This window comes from Panthera uncia, assembly GCF_023721935.1.
Source record: "Panthera uncia isolate 11264 chromosome A3 unlocalized genomic scaffold, Puncia_PCG_1.0 HiC_scaffold_12, whole genome shotgun sequence".
Classification (NCBI taxonomy): domain Eukaryota; kingdom Metazoa; phylum Chordata; class Mammalia; order Carnivora; family Felidae; genus Panthera; species Panthera uncia.
In genome coordinates, this window is record NW_026057579.1 from 17,149,757 (window position 1) to 17,172,384 (window position 22,628).

The 22,628-nt window shown below is 40.8% G+C and overlaps 1 protein-coding gene across 4 annotated transcripts in view; it reads right to left on the reverse strand.

Moving 5' to 3' along the window:
- The window catches only part of CLIP4 (CAP-Gly domain containing linker protein family member 4), an 86,894-nt gene that overhangs the window by 55,461 nt on the left and 8,805 nt on the right, over positions 1 to 22,628 (reverse strand). For 3 of the 4 annotated variants that reach the window (XR_007462346.1, XM_049651905.1, XM_049651904.1), the window contains exon 2: positions 7,619 to 7,766. Coding sequence is in view for 3 of the 4 variants with exons in the window: in XM_049651905.1 (XP_049507862.1) it covers positions 7,619 to 7,751 (133 nt within the window). In the remaining variant the exon portion in view is untranslated. Of the gene's footprint in view, positions 1 to 7,618; positions 7,767 to 15,531; positions 15,720 to 22,628 lie in introns of those variants that run through there. The other variant, XM_049651906.1, reaches the window with a different exon arrangement.

A 22,628-nucleotide genomic window follows, 5' to 3' on the forward strand; every position in this document is an offset into this window, starting at 1 on the left:
ACATGGATTATTAGCAAAATTGAACATGACCTAAATATCTTTAAAACTTTTCTAAGATTCACAGACAACTTTGGTCATCCTATGGCTAGAGAATAAAAGAGAATGGAAGAAAATCAGATTCTACGATCTTGAAGAATCTTAAAAAAAAAAAAAAAATGGGCAGGGAATCTAAAAAACCAGAAACATTTAAAGAAGGAAAGCATTAGCGAACCAACGTTTGCTGAGTGCTTACAATTTACCAAACACTACACAAGTCCTCACAAACACCCTACCTAGGAGGGATTATTATTCTCATTTTGCAGATAAAGAAACCAAAGCTCAGACTAAATCATACTCAAAGTCACACAGCTAGTAAGTGGCAAATCTGGAATGGAAAACCAGTTCTATATCCAAAGTCTATCTTCCTTCCTCTACTATACTGTCTCCCGAAAAGAATTCACTATTGAAGTCAGCTTCTAACAGCATACATGAGTAGCAGGATTCGTATTTATGTTCTTTATGCTTTTAAATATTTTCCAAAATTACACTTATGTACACATAATTCATACTTTTAGAATCAGGATAACTAAAAGGTGAGTATGAAAGCACACAACCAAGGATGTGTATAAAAGGGGAGCCACAGTCCATTAGAAGAGAATCAGAAAGACTAAAACTAGAATAAGATACTATCCAAAATCTCAGACAACAGAATGGTCCTCTAGGTTCAGAAGGGAAGACACAGAAAAGAACTGGTATCCAACATGGAGAAGCACCTTGCATGGTTTCTTAAACATAGATTTTGGCATGTTTCTTATAAACAGCAGTTGACTAGATTGGGGAGGGGGGTGTCTAATTGATTTATCTATTCAATAAATATTTATGGATGAACCCCTTTCCTAGGCATTGGGCATTTCTAGTAGAGAGATTTCTAAATATATACCTAAAGAGACTCTTCTGCATGTGCCTGCAGGAGACAGATTCAAGAATTCTTACTGTAGCATTTATTATAATGGCAAAACATTTGGGCTGAAACATCTCTCCATAAAGGAATGGATTGGAGTGGCCTATTCTATCTTTCGCTTTTTTACAACTAAATAAATGAATTAAGATATCGAAGTCATTAACTGATAAGCATAGGTCTCAAAAAAAACATACTGATCAATAAGCTACATAATAATATGCAGTATCTATCATTTACATAAAATTACAAATACACAAAACAGTACTACACATTGTTTACAGATGTTCATATGTATAATAAGTATATAATAATATGGTTTGGAATCATCACCCTAAATTTAAGATAGTGGTTACCTCTGGAGAGCAAGGGGAATAGGACCAAAGGAAAACAAGGAGTTTAAACTTCAAGATTTTCTTGTAACTAAAAAACAAGAGCTAAAGGAAAAATGACAAAATATAATATCTATTCTTTCTGATGGTAGATATGTATGACTTACATGTTTGCTATTATTATATTTTGTGCATTTTTATATTCCCATTTTATATTCCTATTTTTAAAAAATGAAAAGCAACGGGAAAAGAATCCCACACATAATATCAATTAAGGTAACAAACATACCAATGAATGTGTGAAGCTTATTTATAGAAAATTGGAAGAGGAGAGGGATTTAAATGGAGTAAGACATATTACATTGCTGAACTAAAAAATAAAATATTTAAAATTGTCAATTTTACCAAAAACAATTATTTAAAATAATTTCAATTCTAATCATCTCACCAAGACTTATTGTAAGAGGAGATACAAAATGACTCTACTGTTCATCTGTTGGCAGAGCTTCTCAAACATCAGTATAGATAGGAATCACCTAGGGATCTTGTTACTATGTAGATTCTGATCCAGTAAATCTCAAGTGGGGCCTGGGATTGCCTAACAGGCTCCCAGTGATGCCAATGCTACAAGACTAAAGACCACACTTTGAGTAGCAAAAATCTAGAAAGTAAATGTAAGATAAATAAACAAGAACATCTGAACTAAAAAGAATAATGACCTGAGTAGCAAGAGGGAGCAGTAGCCCAATAAATAATAAAGCATATAACAATGCTTCAGTAATTATACACTGAGGTGATGGCAAACAGCAGGTATCATTTAAATAGTACTTAATAGGTGCCAGGGACTGTTCTATGCACTTTATAAATACTACCTAATTTAATCCTCATAATGACCATATGAGGTAGGCACTATTATTGTTCTCATTTTATCAAAGGGGAAATAGAACAAAGAAGGGGCAGTTAAAAATAAGTAATTTGCCTAAGAACACACAAGTGGTAAGTGATTGAGTCAGGATTAAAGCCAGACCGTTTTGTGATCTTAACCTCTATGCTATACTTCATAGTAACAAATGTAACTAAATCCAAAGTTTGAGCCCATACAGGGAAAAAAAAAAAAAAAAAAAGCTTTAATCAAAAGAAAGGTGGAGGGGTGTCCCGTTTACCCACTTCATGTCAACATGGAGTAATGGGGACCAGATTTACCCTTCCATCTGAAACAACAAAAAAACAGAGGAAATAGATAAAATGCAGTTTTCAAGGGCACTGGACATCAAGGCAATGAAAGACAGTGACTCCTAAGAGACAGATATAAATAAGATGAGTCTTACGATTGTCCCAAGTTTCTGCACTACAGTGCAGAGAGAGGGAAACCAAGAGAAGCCCAGAAGACTCCCTATGTTGAGGAGACAGCACTGAGAACCCAAGGAAATCAAGGAAGCTAGAGCTCACAGGGAAGAGTATCAGAGGAGAGAGAACCCCAAAGACTTATGGAGGGTCCTCTTGAGTACTTAACATACATTTACAAGTAAAACCCAAAGTAAGAGAAAGAACCATCTAAAGGATTAAAAGGATCAGAGCCCAGTGCTTATAAAAGGCCTAAAATAGTGCCTATTTCTACCAAAAAGACTAGGGAAAAAATTCACAGGGCACTGGGTAGAGTACTGAATAGTGAGAAATAATTAGCCTGAGATTAGCACTGCTCCAGAAGTACCTAACAAGTAAAAAACCAGACCTGAAATGGCCAAACTATTTCCAAGTAACTTAACTGCATCCCAGAACAAACTTCAAGAATATTTATAGGAATAGAAAAAACACATCACTGAACAGGTAAATTCACAATGACTGTCATTCAATCAAAGATTGCTGGGCATGCAAATAAAGGAGAAAACAGGACCCATAATCAGGGATAACCAACTGAAAAAGACCTAGAGGGGGCACCTGGGTGGCTCAGTCAGTTAAGTGTCTGACTTTGGTTCAGGTCATGATCTCACAGTTCATGAGTTCGAGTCCTGCATCAGGCTCTGTGCTGACAGCTCAGAGCCTGGAGTCTGCTTTGGATTCTGTGTCTCCCTCTCTCTCTGCCCCTCCCCTGCTTGCACTGTCTCTCTCTCTCTCTCTCTCAAAAATAAATAAACCTTAAAAAAAATTTTTAGGGGCACCTGGGTGGCTCAGTCAGTTAAGCATCCGACTTCAGCTCAGGTCATGATCTCACAGCTCGTGAGTTTGAGCCCCGTGTCTGGCACTGTGCTGACAGCTCAGAGCCTAGAGCCTGCTTCAGATTCTGTGTCTCCCTCTCTTTCTCTGCCCCTCACCGACTCATGCTCTGTCTCTCTCTCCTTCAAAATAAATAAACGTTAAAAAAAATTTTTTTAATAAAAAAAGTAAAAAATAAATAAATTTAAAAAAACAGACCTAGAGTTGGCACAAAAATTAAAATTAACAGTGGGGGAAAAAAAAATTAACAGTGGGGCACCTGGGTGGCTCAGTCAGTTAGGCATCCAACTTTAGCTCAGGTCACAATCTCATGGTTAGTAAGTTCGAGCTCCGCATCAGGTCGATTGCTGTCAACACAGAGCCCACTTCAGATCCTCTGTCTTCCTCTCTCTCTGCCCCTCCCCCACTCTCACATGCTCTCTCTCTCTCTCTAAAATAAACATTAAAAAAAATTATAATTGGGGCGCCTGGGTGGCTCAGTCGGTTGAGCGTCTGACTTCGGCTCAGGTCATGATCTCGCGGTCCGTGAGTTCGAGCCCCGCGTCGGGCTCTGTGCTGACGGCTCAGAGCCTGGAGCCTGTTTCAGATTCTGTGTCTCCCTCTCTCTGACCCTCCCCCATTCATGCTCTGTCTCTCTCTGTCTCAAAAATAAATAAACATTAAAAAAAAATTTTTTTTAAATTATAATTAACAGAAAAGAATATTAAACCAGTCATTATAACTGTATTCCAAATGTTCAAAAAGTTAAGTACAGACATGGATGATATGAAAAAGACATAAATCAAACTTTAGGGATGAAAGCAACATCTGAGATGAAAACTACACTGGGTAAGATCATCAGCTGATCAGACACTGCAGAAGAAAAGATTAATGAACTTGAAGACATAGCAACAGAAACTATCTAAAATGACACAGAATTTTTAAAACATGAAAAAAACACCAGTGAGCTGTGGGACAACTTCAAGTAGTCTAATATTCATGTAACTGGAGTGTCTGAAAGGGTTCAGAGGCAGGAAAAATATTTGAAGAAATGATTACCTAAACTTGATGAAAAGTGAAACCAACGGGTCTAAGAAGCTCAACAGACCCCAAGCACAAGAACATTAAAAAAAAAAAAAATTACACCAAGACACATAACGGAAAAATTACTCAAAATCAATGATAAGAACATCTTAAAAGCAACCAGGGTGGGGGAAAAGACGCATTACATTCAGAGAAACAAAAATGAAAGCAGATTTCCTATCAGAAACAATGCAAGTAAAATGACAATGGACCAACATCTTTAAGCACCAAAAGAAAAAAAACTATCAACCTAGAACTGTATACTCAGCAAACATTTTTCAAAAGAGATGGTAATATAAATATGTCCTTAGACATATAAAAGCTGCAAGCATTCCTCACCAGCAGACTTGTACTACATGAAATGTTAAAGGAAGCCCTTCAGGCAGAAGGAAAATGGTATTGACTGGAAATCTAGATCTGCACAATAAAGAACACTGGAAAAAATGGTAACTACATGGGCAAATAAGATTTGTTATTATTACTTAAGTCCATTTAAGAGGCAATTCACTGTTTAAACAAAAGTAATAACAGTGCATTGTGCAGTTTATGACACACGTGATATGTGCTCTGTGTAAACTGGCTCTGAAGGTATTCAAAGCAAAAGATTCAAAAGTCTTTATATTGTCTCACAGAGTAACCACCTTGAGAATCAACACTGAACTATACATCTAAGCTCTGGTTTGTGCAGGTTGGTCTTTCTTTGTTTCTTGTTTTAATCTCATTCTCAGCCTCACATTCAATGGCTCGCTTTCATTACACTTAGTATAAAATACAAATTCCTTGCCAAGGCCTAAACAATCCTGCAAGATTTGCCTTCCTCTCCAACTTCCTCTCCTGTCATTCTGCCCCTCAATCACTTTGCTTCCTAGCCACGATAGCCTTCCATTAATTCTTAGGATATACCAAAGGCTTTTCCCCCAACTCTGTGCCTTTAACTTCCTATTCTTTGGCCTGTAACACTTCTCTCCAAGATCTTCTTGTGACCAGCTTCCTCTGACTCCAGATGACTACCCCATCTATAATAGATGCTCCACTAATCCTCTATCACAGCACCCTGGTTTTTTCCTCCACAAAATTGACTGGGATATTTATATTTTGTTTATTAATTTGTTTACTATCTTTTCCCACTAGAATGTCTGTCTTGGTCACTGTGCTATCCTCAGCATCTAGGACAGTACCTAGCGCATAACAGGCCCTCAATAAATACTTAATAAATACAATTCAGGGTGCCACTTTTAAAGGGGACACTGATAACAGTATACTAAGAAGGGAACAATTAGAATGAAAAGGGTCCAGAAATCCTGCCACTGAGGGAATGATGAAGGAACCAGAAACGTGTAGCCTACGGAAGTACAAGCTAGGTAAAAACATTCAAATTATCTCTAAATATTTGAAGGCTATCATATAAAGAAGTGTGTTCCACATAGCAAAAACCAGTATCAGTTGGCCAAAGTTTCCAGGAGACATATTTTGAGTGTAAATACAAAAACAATTTTATCACACCTAAAACTTTTTAACCATGAAATGGACTATTTCATTAGTTTCCCACTCTTGAAGATATCCAAGTGACTGAGTGGTTATTCATTAGAGATCTTGAAAACAGAATTTCTATCCTAAGAAGTGAGTAGGGAAAAGCTGACCTACAGGTCCATCCAGATTCTAAGAATGTATAATTCTAAGCATATAAGCAATATTTAATTTCAGTTATACATACGGGTCAATATCCATTATCACCTTACATTCAGTGTATTTATTCAACAAACACTAACTGAGCAACAAATGGCTATATTAGCCCTAAGACAAACCAAAACAAAGCTTGACTGCTACCCCATCCCAAAGAGCTATGGTCTGGGTAAAGAGATCACACAATTATGATTTGGGATAGAATGAAGTAAGCGCCATAAGCAAGGTACAAAAGTGCTTTAGTTAAGGTTTTTCCTGCATAACTGATTTTGTTATACCTGAAGATAAGCCCAGTCCATGTTTTGTAAAAGCTGCACATACCTCCCAGGATATAGGTTCAGGTTTTATGCAATATTTTTGGTGATTACAAGGCAAAATCTGAACTTGGAGATGAGCAGTTATTAAAATCGATATTACTAAGTTAGATAAATTCCCAATCTAATAATTTTATACCTACTAATACTTCAAAATTGCATTTCTAAACAAAAAAAAATAAAAAATAAAACCTGCATGATCTTTACCTCCAAAGACGATTTGAAATGATGACCCAATACTTCACTTGAAAAATCCTAACTAAATTAGAAATGTAACAAATCTATCAAATTTATCTCCTTGTTTTCTTTTATTCCTTTATCAGTATCTGATAAAATACAGGTCTAGGGAAATAAGCCTAAATAAGTAAAAACTAGAATAGTTATAAATTTACATTTTACAAAGGATATTTAAGTGAGCTGATTTAAATATGAGCCAACCCGTTCCACATTCCAGGGAAAGGTCTCACTCTCCCTGCCTAGGCATATGGCTTTTTTTTTTTTTTTTTTTTTTTTTTTAAGTTTTACTGTCTTTGTGTATACCTTATAATTACAATGGAAGACACCTGGGACAGTCCAAACTCGGCTTGCTTATGTACTGAAACACATAACTTATTACACTGTCACCCAAATTTGGATCATTTCAGCAGTGATTATTTGGTAAATTAGATCCTAGCATTTCAGAGACAACAGGGCCCTTAGAGATGGCTAGCTCACAGTATTTTCTTTTGTCTTAATACATGGCTTTTTAAGCAAGTCAGTATATTTAACCAAAATAAATACATCAATAGCAAAAGAATGCTAGATGTCTAAGCACCACTGCATTCTAAAAATAAGATCCTCTAAATCCATCATGGTGCTTAAAATGAATATTTTTACATAATAAAAATGCAGACAGCAGAAATAAAGCATTTAGCTTAAGAGGCAGAAAAAGGCAATTGTATTTTTGAAAAAGGAAAACTAGCAATCTTATGAAAACCACAGCAAATGGCTTTAGGAAGAATTATGAATGCAAAAAGGGCATAAGATAGAAGTCAAGTCTCCAGTCTACGGAAAATACATATGGCTACTTAACATACCACAGTCCGAAGGCATTGGTGCTGCAGAAATGGAAAAGACAACTGGTGTATCAGAACCTGGAAATAAAAATGGGTATCTTCCAATCAAAGAATTTCCTTCTACTGGAAAATCTGGAAGGTCCTCTATGGTCATCTTCTAGAAAGCCACCTTTAATGAGAGAAAAAAGCATATCTATTGTATTTGTATGCAACTTAGAATGATTGCCTTGAATCACAAAAAGACTATTTTCTTTTAATATATAACCTACTGACCTTTTTTTAAAGATTTTAGTAATCTCTACACCCTACATGGGACTTGAACTTACAACCTGGAGATCAAGAGTTGCATTCTCCTCCGACTGAGCCAGCCAGGAACCCCAATCTACTGACATTTTTTAACTTCAACCTTCAAGAATCTTTTTGAGAGAGGAAGGGGGAAAAACTTCCTTTTAGCAAACTGCTATTAAAGAATATATGTTGTTTCACACTGTCTCTTACAGACATGCAATCTTTTTAGACAAAGCTCAGGAGAAATAAAAAGCTAAGTACTGGGGCGCCTGGGTGGCTCAGTCGGTTACGTGTCCAACTTCGGCTCAGGTCATGATCTCGCGGTCTGTGAGTTCGAGCCCTGCGTCGGGCTCTGTGCTGATAGGTCAGAGCCTGGAGACTGTTTCGGATTCTGTGTCTCCCTCTCTCTGACCCTCCCCCGTTCATGCTCGGTCTCTCTCTCAAAAATCAATAAATGTTTAAAAAAAAAAAAAAAAGCTAAGTATTTCCCCAAAACACATGAAAACCTTTTTTATAAATATTGTTTTTGCTTTTTAATTTTTTTTATTTTAGAGAGAATGAGTGTGCGCATGAGCAAGTGGGGGAGGGGCAGAGGGAGGGAGGGAGAGAGAGAGGGAGAGAGAGAGAATCCCAAGCAGGCTCCATACTTGGCACAGAGCCCAATGAAGGGCTCAATCCCATGACCCTGGGATTACGACCTGAGTCGAAATCAGGAGTCATAACCTTGGGGCACCTGGGTGGCTCAGTCGGTTAAGTGTCCAGCTTCAGCTCAGGTCATGATCCTGTGGTCCATGGGTGGGTTCGAGTCCCACATCAGGCTCTGTGTTGACCACCTCAGAGCTGGAGCCTGCTTTGGATTCTGGGTCTCCCTCTCTCTCTGCCCCTCTCCTGCTCATGCTCTGTCTCTCTCTCTCTCTCTCAAAAATAAATAAACATTAAAAAAAATTTTTTTAAGTCAAACACTCAACTGACTGAGCCACCCAGGCATCCCTAGGTGAAAAGGTTTTTAAATGCTGAGTTAATCCAAGTGGGTGATATTCTCTTTACTTAGAGTAATAAAGGGATATAATATCCCTTGTAGATGTACCTCTATCATAGGATCTGACACAGGTTACATTACCTGTCTTCTAACAGTTCATGCCGTGTGCTCATCACATGAAAATAATCTAGTTTAGAGTGTTCTCGTTCTTTTCTGACATCCTAGAAAGCTTCACTGGAAATCAATCACATCACTTGTACAAATATGGGTCTAAGAGCTCCTGGCATTGTTTACTTCTCCCCAACATACAACATCCATTTAGTCCATCCGTGCAGAAAATGGAAGGCCATGCCTTTTAAACCACATCACTGATATCGCCTCTTTTTCCCAGAAAACATGTGAGAGCTTAGGATGTTTGCCCTGCAGTGGACTGCTGCACCCTAGCTCAAACAGAAATGGCATAGCAGAGCAAATGTTGGTACAACTGAACTATATATAAAGGTAAAAAGCATCCAGTTTCTTTTGCATCAAGTCTGTAAAGTCTGAAATATTATAAATCTCTATATCAGTGTTAAATATAAGCAAAGACCATATTACAAAACTAAATAAAAATGATGCTAGGCCATTTCAGTAGAAAGAATAAAGATAATTAACTGGCAGCTTACCCTAGCAGATAACACCATGCTAGAAATTACTCAGTGTGTGTTCTATACTTAACCAATCCTATATCTAACTTAGCCATCTTTACTCCACCATCACCACCCTGATCCAAAGAAACAGTCACCTCTCTGAGCTAACTGGTTCCTTTCCAATGATTCATGTTTTCTGAAGACTGTCAGGAACTAGTAACGAGTAAGGTGACTTTTTTTTTTGTCATAAGGTACATGCTTATGTGGACATGGATATTCTTTATTAAATAACCTAATACACTGTTACTATGTTAAAGGTATTCAAGTTTTCTTAGATGCTAAAGTTAGTTGCCACCCAATACATTGAATGATTATGATAGTAACCCTACCACAATAATGGGGAAATAACAAGGAATTGGTGCCACACAGCAAGGTGATCTTCCTCAAACACTTCAATTCCAAAAAGTAACACACATCCCCAAAGACAGTCCTCCTTCAATGCCATAGCTTCTTAGTGATGAAAGTAACAGGATTTCTACTTGTTGGCTGCTACTTTTGGCAGTAAATCTGAGCAAAATATTCTATGCAGAGTATGAAGCTTCCTTTGAAATCAAGGGACATAAACAAGGCTTAATAACTATTAAGGAACCACCACATACAAGGCACCACACTATTCTGGATGTTTTGGAAAATACGAAAGTGAGTAAGATAGTCCAGGCTTATTAGCTAGCTTACCATCTACTAGGGTGAATAAAATAGCACTAGTAACTATAGATGATGAAATAGAATGGGGTATGTTCTGTGACATAAGTACAAGGAACATCTACATTGGGCACTCCTGACAATCAGAAACAGTGCATGAAGAAAGCATCCCCAAGATGGGTCTTGAAAGATCAGTCAGCAGAAATTTAAAAGAAGAGCATGTTAAAGGAAGTAGGCTGGAACTCGGGCACATCTAGGTACATTGTTTGAGGTAAGGCTGTAATGTTTTTTTAGGACTCTACTTGGGAGTATTGCATACACCTGATCAAAGACCAAACCACTTAATTCCATAAGCACTGGGAAACTCCTGATTTCTTAAAAGGAGAGAGTTCTGATTCAAACCATGTTTTAGGAAGATTCATCTGACTACAACCACACTTTAGAACTCACTCATGTTTTTATACTCCTAATTCTTCAGCCAAGTGATTGAGTGGCTATCCTTCTGAGTTGGTTAAGAGGAACCCACCTTTAAAAACCTCTCTTTTAGAAATACAAATCAAAACCACACTGAGAGATCACCTCACGCCAGTCAGAGTGGCTACAATGAACAAATCAGGAGACTATAGATGCTGGCGAGGATGTGGAGAAACGGGAACCCTCTTGCACTGCTGGTGGGAATGCAAACTGGTGCAGCTGCTCTGGAAAACAGTGTGGAGGTTCCTCAAAAAATTAAAAATAGACCTACCCTATGACCCAGCAGTAGCACTGCTAGGAATTTACCCAAGGGATACAGGACTACTGATGCATAGGGGCACTTGTACCCCAATGTTTATAGCAGCACTCTCAACAATAGCCAAATTATGGAAAGAACCTAAATGTCCATCAACTGATGAATGGATAAAGAAATTGTGGTTTATATATACAATGGAATACCACTTGGCAATGAGAAAGAATGGAATACAGCCTTTTGTAGCAACATGGATGAACTGGAGAGTGTTATGCTAAGTGAAATAAGTCATACAGAGAAAAACAGATACCATATGTTTGCACTCTTATGTGGATCCCAAGAAACTTACAGAAGACCATGGGGGAGGGGAAGGGGGAAAAAAGTCAGAGGGAGGGAGCCAAACCATAAGAGACTCTTAAAAACTGAGAATAAACTGAGGGTTGATGGGGGAGGGGAAGGCGGGGAAGGAGGGGAGGGAGGGGAGGGAGGGGAGGGTGGGTGATGGGCATTGAGGAGGGCACCTGCTGGGATGAGCACCGGGTGTTGTATGGAAACCAATTTGACAATAAATTTCATATTAAAATAAAATAAAATAAAAATAAAAAATAAAAATAAAAACCTCCCTTTTATAGGGTAGAGCTTCCCATCCAAAAAAAAATTTTTGAAAGTGATCCTCAGAGCACCTTTCATTTCCTTGTAGACTGCTGAGATCCTCACAGAACTCTATCTTGCGCAACTATCACAGGAGCTAGATTAGTGTCTTACACATATTTCATTTAGATGCAGTGTGGAAAGATGATTCACTCAACAAGGTGGAATAAACACTGTCATTTCATATACTAGATACTTCAAGCCCAGAGAAGCTACAATATTACCTAACCAATGTACTGAACATTCTTTGTATTTTGTGTCTTCATTGCATTTTTCCTTAGTCCCATTTCCTTTCCTTCACGAAAAACTCAACAGTCTATCTCTAGTCCCACTTAAGAAAACTGCACACCTCTAAAAACATGGCAAAGTTTTAGAATCCTTCTGAAAAGCAATCTTTGGGTCTGAAGATCTAAGACACCTGGGATCTCGCTCAAACTTGGTCAAACTAGAATCAAATTCCCCAAACTCTGATTTATATAGGAATCCCATCCTACACCATCACCCCAAAAACAGCTCTGAGAAAATGCAACTGGTAACATGGCTCAAATATCTTGTGATTTTTCAAGGATTCCTGGTCTATTCCCTAACACAGAATGGTGGTGAGAAGAGATGGCCACTAACTTTTTCAAAGCGGTTCAAGGCTAGTAGACCTCACTAAGGAACCTCATTATGGTCAAGAGACTCCCTCAGCTTTATCTGGAATATGGTTCAAGGGCAACATCTTTGAGCTACTCAACTAACAGGAGATCTAAGCTGTGTCCACATGAGTTAGAATCACGAGGCCCTTTCATTCATTTAAATACTGTATTTTGCCAGGAGCCTTTATTTCCATTAGATTCCCAAAAAATTACCATAACCAAAATAAGCATTTAAATCATATCTCCAAGGTTCCTTTAAAAATTAAAAATAGGGGTGCCTGGGTGGCTAAGCATCCGGCTTCGGCTCAGGTCATAATCTCATGGTTCATGAGTTTAAGCCCCGCATTGGGCTCTGTGCTGACAGCTCAGAGCTTGGAGCCTGCTTCGGATTCTGTCTCCTTCTCTCTCTGCTCTCCCCTGCTTGCACTCTGTCTCTGTCTCTCTCTCAAAAATAAACATTTAAAAAAATTTTTTAATTAAAAAAAAAAAAGTAAAAAATAGAGGGTGCCTGGGTGGCTCAGTCAGTTGAGGGTCTGACTTCGGCTCAGGTCACGATGTCACAGTTCGTGAGTTTGAACCCCACATCAGGTTTGCTGCTGTCAGCACAGAGCCTGCTTCAGATCCTTTCCCCCCCCTCTCTCTGCCCTTCCCCTACTTGAGCGCTCTCTCTCAAAAATAAACATTTTAAAAATTAATTAATTAAAAATTAAAAATAGAATTACTAAGTGATCCAGTGAGTCCATTACTAGGTTTTTACTCAAAGAAAACAAAAACACTAATTCAAAAGATGTATGCACCCTACATTTACTGCAGCACTGTATACAATAGTGAAGGTATGGAAACAACCCAAGCATCCATTCATCGATGAATGAATAAAGAAGACTGGGGGTGGAATATTACTCGCCCACAAAAAAGAATGAGAACTTGTCATTTGCAACAATATGGATGGGCCTAGAGGTTATAATGCTAAGTGAAATACGTCAGACAGAGAAAGACAAATACCATATGATTTCACTCATGTGGAATTTACAAAACAAAACAAAGGAACAAAGAAAAAACAGACTCTTAAATACAGAGAACAAACCAGTGGCTGCTAGAAGGGAGGTGGGTAGGTGGTGAGTGAAAATGATAAAGAATATTAAGAGTATTCTTATCATGATGAGCACTGAGTAATATATAGATTGATGAGTCATTATATTGTACACCTGAAACTAATATAACACTGTATGTTAATTATGCTTCAATAAAAGATAATAACCAAAAAAATTTAATGTAGTATCTCCAGCTATCCATTTATTTGTTACATATATAAATCTATTCAATCACTAAACAGGTATTTATAATAGTCGATACTTAGTTGCCTCTCAGCCCTAGAAAGAATATAAAAGACACCTGCCCTCCAGAAGTTCATTAGTCACTCAACAAGCATTTACTGAGTGTTTCTAAGTCCTAGGCTGGGCATACAAAGAGAAAGAAAATAGGTATGCCCTCGTCCCCACATAGGTTAGAGTCTAGTATATTTCTATAAGAAAGCTGAAATTACTGTACAGTTGTAATAAATGCTGTGTTCAAGAGGGTCAGTGGAAGCTTCCTGAAGGACTAAAAATTTAAAGTTGCAGTGTCCAACCAGGTAGCTAGCTACTAGCCACACGTGGCTATTTACATTAAACTAAAATTTCAGTTCCTCCATTGCTCTAGCCCCACAGACGTACTCAAAAGCCACATGTGGGTAGCAGACACCATGCTTAAACAGTGCAGAAACACTTCCCTCATTGCAGAAAGTTCTGTAGAACACCACTGAAGGAAAACAGTGCTGCTCAAATTCGATGCGAAAATAGTAAGAATCAACAATAAACAAAGGCTAACAAAACTAAGCAAGCCAATAGCAGCACGGTTAATTATACATAAGGAACCAGGGAACAGTAAGCCTAAAAGTAACCAGATATTTGTAGGTTTAAACAGGGAGAAAGAGTTGATTAACAAAAAGGCCACTAGTACATGTTTCAAAACTGGAGTTGTTAAGAACAATAAAAAGACACCATATAAATATCACTTTTTTTAAAAGACCCTGCTAGTGAAAACTGTATCTGGTGAATCTGAAATGTCTGAAGTACTACAAATAATATACCATTTGTTAAATCTTCTATCAAACAAGTAAAAATACTCATATTTCAAGATCTAATCTTACAGCCCAGGTGGTCCATTACCAAATGAAAGCATTTTTTAAAAAATGCATATTGTTAGCAAAATAAGATAGAACCAGGATGCTTTTGCATAATAAAGATGTAGAAGGCTAGATTTCTGCCATTTTCAATTCTCTGCTTTCGGTCCATAGTCGCTCCGTGTCCCACATCGCCTGATCTTCTGCCATTTAGACGACTTACTTCAAATTGTGCAGAAGGTTCATAAATGACAAACGTCAATCTGAAAATGAAGTATTTGCAGGATGTTTCTAAGGAGGAGGGTGTTTCTATATTGAAATATTTCACAGGCACCGATTTATACTATGAAATTGCTACAATGTGAACCACAGTCTAGCTGGGAACATAGAGCAAGTTACTATCCCTTGAGAATATCATCCTCTGATATATATCAAAACACTGTCTCAGAGTTTAAATCCAAACTGCCTCTTTAGTCTCGGGATGAATGAACAACCTGACATCTAAAAGAAAGCTGACATTATAAACCCATCAATCTAATCTACAAGGATGAGGTCTAAACCACCTCTCTGTTTAGGGCAGGGCTCAGAGCAAGTGCCCCCAACCCCCCACCCCAACTTCCCTTCCCAATTCCTATTATTTCGAATTAAGGAATCTCAGGATAGCCAAAGACTGGAAGCAAAGCCATTTGGTTTAGCTTTGCATTCCCACCGGCAAAAGGTTTCTTAACAATTTATTTAGCAAGGGGAGGCACGGGAGATGTGAAGAAGCCCGCTGCAGGAAAAACACCAAAGGCGGCGCACCGCACGTAGCACATCTGCGTGCGGGTGACACTCCCAGGGCGCCCGGGCTGCCGCGGCCGCGGCTGCGGAGGCGGACAGGGGGCCCGCAACCCAGGCACCGCGCCGCTCCTCATCCCAAAGTTACACAGCCTGCGAGGAGCGGAGAGGAGAAACCCACCTCTCCGAAGGTGGGCCGCGCCGCCCCCGCCCCCGCCCCCGGCGACAGCCCCGGGGAGGCCTGCGGGAGCCCGCGACCCCGGCGCCACCGGACGCGGCGCTCCCAGAGCCTCCGCGCGGCCCTCCCCGAGCCGTCAACAGCCCCTCGGGCACCCGCGCCCCCGCCCAGCCGGCCCGCAGCCCCCGCGCGCTCCCGCCCCACCTGCTCCTCCGGTCCTCTCGGGACCGCCGGCTGCGAACGCGGAGACGCGGAGGCAAGGCCGAGAGGCGCGCTCCTCCGCCCGGCGCCCGTCTCCAGTGGCCGGCCGCGGAGCCTCCCGCTGCGCCGCTCCCAGACCTGGTCCGGCCCCTCCCGCCTGCCGCCTCCGCGCGCGCCGAGCCGGGCCCCACGCGGGGTCGGCGCGCGCGCAGTGCAGGCTCCCGGGCCGCGCGCAGGCCTCGGCCCCAGCCCCGCGCACGCGCCGGGGCTGGGGGGTGGGGTGGAGGCGAGCAGCGCGCGCCTCTTGCCTGCGCTCCCGCGGGCCCCCAGCCCACGGAAGGTGGAGCCTCCAGGTTGGGACCGCCTGGGAGCTTCCTGGGTTAGGCTTGCGTGGAGGTGGCAGCGCCGTGGTATTTCCATCGCAGTGGCAGGAAGGTTCTCGGGGGAACCCCGCAGGGCCCAGGGCAGTGAGTAGGGGCGGCAGCCCTCGGCGCGCTGTACTCCTCCATTAAAGCCCTTAGCTACCTTCTCCCACCCCCGCCCCGGGGCTAGGAGCGCCCCCACCGAGTTCACAGGGGCAGGCATGGCGTCTTATCTGTTTGGTGCTCCCCTGTGTCTAACCCTGTGCATGGCCCAGAATAGGTCCACCAGTCAATTACCTGTTTGCAGGTTTTGCTGTAAAAAGCCTAGCCGATACTATACCCAGGCCGAATACACCCAAAGGTGTCTGTGGAGGCAGAAGGGGAGACGTGAGTAGTCGTCCCAGAACTTTATTTCTCCTGCTGCTTTGCTCATTTCTCACCTTCTTCTCCCTCGGTACCATCTCCATTCCCCAAGAGCCAGAGGTGGTGAAACTGTAACAACTAACAGACGTTAAGTGCTGACATCCTGGTTCTCCATCACCCAGTAGAAGGAAAGGTGTTGCTTGGCACTTAATGAGTCTCCTTAATGAAGGAACTTAATGAGTCCATTGTTTCCCCATGACTGAGGTTTATAACACTGAATCACTGATGTTACAACATAACAACTCTCTCTGAGGCCTTTTCATTCTGGCTGTGATATACAGATTACTACACTGTACCTCCGTGTTCGCCAAGCACAGTGCCTGGCAAGAGCAGATATTGAATGACTGAATGTCTATCTGGGTCTCTTGCAAGAGCAGAGGTAAGTGCTGGGGACACACCAGAGCATCTTCTCCTGTTGGAATCACGGATTCTGGAGATTAGAAAAAGCCCCCTTCCCTTGCCTGGGCCTCCCTTGCAACATCCTTACACCAAATGGCCATAGTTGAATACTTCCAGTAACCAGGAACTCTTTCTTTAAAAGCAGTCATTTTATCATAGACCAGCCTTGTTGACAAGCTCTTCCTACCTTGAGCTAAATCACCTCCCTGCATCTCCTCCTTATTGGGTTTCTACTCTGGGGACTTCTAGATCATGTCTGCCTCCGATTCAAGATATCTAGGACAAGCATTCTCTGTCGCTTAGGCTACTCCTTGTACGACAGGGTCAAGATCCCACTCACCAGCATGTTAAAGGAGTCTTTATGACATACCCCAGCTTCTTTAGAGCTCACAAATGAACGTGGTGTCCTGTTGAGTGCAGAGAAAATAGAAACTCTCACCTCTTTCTAGGTCCCATGCTTCTATTAGCATAGCTCAAGATATCAAAATAGTTTTGTAGCAGTCAATATTACATTGTTGAATTGGGTGGAGCACACTGTCAGCTAAAACCCATAGAACTTATGCAATATTTAAATGCCATAACCATCCCACAGTCCCTGGTCAGCTGCCAGTTTCTCTTTCTCTGCAGGTTCAGCACCTTCATGGACTCTCGGGGATGATCATGTGACACAGTTGCCTCCTCCCTTTGGGAGTTGCACCTCCTTCTCCCTGCTGCCATCATACCCTCTTCTTGTCTGATCCTGCCCACCTCTTTCACTGGTTAGAAGAAGGAAGGCGACTTTGGTTGGCTTTAACCAACTATAAATTAGTCCTGTTGTCAGTGAGCCACAAAAACTCATAAAGATCTGTGTGTAACAGAAGGTGCTATTGGTGTACCTGTTTCCATAGGTATACAGTTCACTTTTATTGCTGATTTAAATTATCCCTCTGAGATACCACTATTAGTAGGTGACAGGGTGTGGCTAGCTGAGTTGTTTTTAACTATAATAAAAGTCTCTGTTAGAACCAGCCAGGCTGCTGGCCTTTTCTGCTACACCCAAACACAAAATAGTACACAGGCAATTTCCCAGGATACCACGCAATTAGGGAGAGAGTCTCCTACTCACCTGGTTGCCTTTGTCCAAAATACTGAATTTATTCCATAAGCCATCATCAAGAATGTAAGCACTCATCGGGATCATGCTCCCTAGAAAACCCCATGGGTCATACAAGTATGACCACGTATTGCCCAGTTAACAAGAGTTGGACCAGGACTTGGAACTTAAACCATCTGCTGGGGTGGGAAGGCACATGGGCATGTGGTACAACTGTACCTACTAAGATGCAATTGTATCTGAAGGCACAGTGAGGTTCCTGGACAATGAAACATAAACCACAGTCACAGGAAGTTATCAGCACTGGTGATCAGTATGGAGAAGGGGCATTACTGACTGACCACTGTGTGGCCCTTTACCTATGGGATTTTACTTGCCTTCACTTCACAAATGAAGAAAGAGACTCCATCAGGTTGTGGAACTTGCTTGATGTACCCTGGGGCAGGAAAAGATTCAAACTAAGTCTGTCTGATCTGAAGTCTTGTGTTGATCCACTATTTTGTATTACCTATGCAGGGTGTCCTTTGGGGCATTCAAGACACAGAAATGTGGGGCGCCTGGGTGGCGCAGTCGGTTGAGCGTCCGACTTCAGCCAGGTCACGATCTCGCGGTCCGTGAGTTCGAGCCCCGCATCAGGCTCTGGGCTGATGGCTCGGAGCCTGGAGCCTGTTTCCGATTCTGTGTCTCCCTCTCTCTCTGCCCCTCCCCCGTTCATGCTCTGTCTCTCTCTGTCCCAAAAATAAATAAAAAACATTGAAAAAAATTAAAAAAAAAAAAGACACAGAAATGTTGTGTCAAATAGCAGGGACCATTCAGAAATTCAAGCAGACAACCAGAAGTCAGCACCAAAAAGGTCTCTCAGCAGCTAACAGGACCCAAACCATGGTAAAAGGGTTGGGGACATAGGCAAAAGAAGACTGAGCCACTGCTCTTATGTGGACTGAGGTATTGGGCAGGATATCATATCATTCACTGAGAAGAAGACAAGGCTCAGTTTTCAGAATCTGGATGTAGGGGCCATCAGGACTATAAGAAAGACCCCGCTGTCAGAATTGGGGTGCCAAATTGAAGCCCAACTAGCAGAAGTCGTGAAATGCAAAATATCAGAGCACTGGGTAGAGCCCCTAAAATCTATATCTGCAGATGATAGGATCGTCATCAGAGAAAAGCTAACAGAATCAACTATTGGAAGTAATAAGTGAGTTCAATAAGGTTGTCAAGTACAAGATAAATTGCTAAAAATAGTTTCTTCTATATCAGCAGTAAGCAACCAGGAAATATAACAGACAATAAGATTTACAATAGCAATAAAACTCTTAAGCATAATATCCAGGAATTAACCTAACAACTTGTAAGAACTTCATGGAGAAAGTTTTAAAATTCTATTTAAGGACATAAAAGAAGATTGAGGGGTGCCTGGGTGGCTCAGTCAGTTGAGCGTCCAACTTCAGCTCAGGTCATGATCTTACACTCTGTGAGTTAGAGCCCTGCATCGGGCTCTGTGCTGACTGCTCAAGAGCCTGGAGCCCGCTTCAGATTCTGTGTCTCCCCCTCTCTCTGCCCCTCCCCTGCTCATGCTCTCTGTCTCTGTCTCAAAAATAAATAAAAACATTAAAAAAAATTTTTAAAGAAGATTGAATAATGAAGACATGCCATGGATAGGATGCCTTGACATTGTAAAAATCCATCTAATTTCTAAATGCAATGTTATACCAACTCAAAGTTTAAGGAACTTCAATAAACATATGAGGAAAAATAAAAATTTTCATAGTTAAGTCAGTTTGGAAAAGCAACAGCAAAGAGAGGAAGCTTGCCCTGCCAGATATTATTATTACCACATAGTGATAAAAAAAAATAGTGTGGTCCTAGAACAGAAATGGAACAGTAAAACAGAATAGGGAGCTCAGAAGCAGACCGTGAGACCTCAACATATATAAAGGTGGTACCACAAATCAATGAGAAAAATATATGTCATTTAGATGATATTGTTGGGGAAACTGGCTTAGTTTATGAAGAAATAAAGCTGGATGCTCCATGTCTACCATATACAAAGATGAACCCCATGGGGCACCTGGGTGGTTCAGTCGATTAAGCGTCCGACTTTGGCTCAGATCATGATCTCATGGTTTGTGAGTTCGAGCCCCGCATCAGGCTCTGTGCTGCCAGCTCAGATCCTGGAGCCTGCTTTGCATTCTGTGTCTCCCTCTCTCTCTGCCCCTCCCCAACTTGTGCTGTCTCTCACATAATAAATAAACTTAAAAATTAAAAAAAAAAAGACAAAAAACAAAAACAAAGGAGAACTCTAGATGAATTAAAGACCTACATTCGAAAGGTAGAAGGAAAATGTAGGAGAATGTCTTTATGAACATGGGGGTAGGGACTTACTTCATAAAACAAGACTACAAAAGTACAAACCTTAAAACAAAAGGCTGGGAGATTTGCCATACATCACAATGAAGGCTTTTCTCCAATGAAGACTACTATAGAAAAAGTTAACAGCAGCTGACAAACTGGGAGAAGATATATGATGTGTTCAAAAGCATTTAGGGATTAATATCTAAAATATGTAAGGAACGCTTGCAAGTCAACAAAAAGAAGTCAGAAAATCCAATATAAAAATGAGAAAAGGATAGAAATAGGCCGAAGGAAAAGCCAGAATGGCATGCAAGCATAGAAGAGATGCTCAAACCCTCTAGAGAGGAGAGAATAGAAACACAACAAAAAGTATGGTGCTACCTATAGCCACTGGGATGCTGGTATATTTAAAAACCAGCTCTGGGGGATTAGGGCAGGGGCAGTCCTAATTTTAGCGTTTGCTAATTTCCATGTGCAAATACTCTCACCCCTGCCAATTTCAAACTACCAGCAGGAGGTCATTGAACAAGGATTTTGGAAGAAGTGTGTTCAGTCTGCGCTCATGAGCCAGCACCAACACACCAGTGCCTCACCCATCAGCTTAGCAAAAATTAGAAAAATCCCAAATATTGGCAAAGATATGGGGAAATGGGAATCCTCATGCACTGCTGATGGGAATTTAAACTGGTAAATACATTCCATTGAGCAAGCTGGCAGTGTCTAGTGAAAAAAATTATCAGCGTGCTTTATGACTCAGCAATCACCCTCCTAGATATGCCTCAGAGAAACTGTTTGTAACCTTCACGTGGCTTCCAGGAAGCCATTCTCTCATTTACTAGATGATCTCATCCCATCCAAGGCTTTAAATGCTATCTCTATTTTCAGGATTCCAAAATTTCTATCTCTAGCCCTGAACTTCAGACATATATCCACTGCCTACTCAACATCTAATCTATAGTGTATAATAAGCATCTCAAATGTAATATGTTCAGAATAGAACCCTACCCCACACCCTTCCCATGTCAGTAAATGACAGCTTGATTCTTCTGTTTGTTCACTGGAGTCATCTTTTCCTTCATAGTTCTGGATTTTCCAAACCAAAGCCCCATTCCCCATTTTTAAGAAAAGTTCATAACATCATTTATTGATGGAGAAATTCATCAATACCACTGAAATCCTTTCAAATCGATAGTCACCAGAGACACCAGGAACTTCCTACTGCTGTCACCTGGGCTTGCTTTCTTCTGAAGAATCTCCTTTTCTCTCTCAAAGCTTCAAGTGGGGACCTGCCTGCTAAAGCAGACTACAAACTGAAGACCTCACAAGCCTTATTATCTGAATCCTTGGTTCTCATTCCTGGTTGCACACTTGAATCTCCTGAATACCTTTCACAAAATAAACCAGAGACTTCCTCAAATATTCTAACTCAACTGGCCTAATTTAGATTCGTGCTATTCTGTAAGTTTATTCTCTCTTTTGTTAGTCTAATTCCCAAAAAGACACAAACAAATGGAGTTTTCAAACCCAACTCATTCCAATGTGGGAACTGCTTCCCATGTCCTCCAGTTGGGCCACTCCCCAACACCACGTGATACAACAACTTTTAAAGTCTTCTTTATGGTAGGGTGCCTGGGTGGCTCAGTGGTTAAGTGTCTGAACCTTGGTTTCAGCTCAGGTCATGACCTCATAGTTCATGAGTTTGAGCCCCATGTTGGGCTCTCCATTGACAGCATGGAGCCTGCTTGGGGTTCTGTCTCCCTCTCTCTCTTCCCCTCCCCTGCTCTCTCTCTTTCTCTCTCTCTCTCTCTCTCTCTCTCTCTCTCAAAAATAAATAAATAAACTATTTTTTAAAAGTGTTCTTTACAGGCCAACATAAGAAAGAAGGAACACAGGGAATGTTTCATGGCATCAGGATTAAAACTGCCTCTCTAAGGAACAAGTCTTTCACACTGGCTGCTCAAAGCTATGGCCACCAAGGCAGTTCCAGAAACATCTCTGGCACATAATAGCAGCATCGAGATGGTTTCCACTAGGATGTTAGTTCCAACTCCCCCGCCCCTCATTGAAACATACTTTAACCAAGTCTCTAGATATAAATATCATTTTATAGAAAACATGAAGCATGAAGGAATATCATAAATTACATCATGAGCATGTAATAGGCCAAGTCCAAAATGTGGAAACTTCTACAAGGAAAATAACCCAATTCCTACAATCAAAAAGTAGCTAAGGGAAACTAGTGTAGATCGAAAGAGACATAAGAGCTCTATCTACAAACTATAATGTGCAGAGCATTTAGATCTGGATCAAACAAAGAAATGTAAAAAAATTCTTGAGGCTGTTGAGGGAAATTTAACATGAACTGGACATTAAATTGTATCAAGAAGTTTCTGTTAACTTTTTTAGGAATGAGAATAACATGTGATTACGTTTTTGTTAAAAAGTCCTTATCTGGGGCGCAAAGTGTT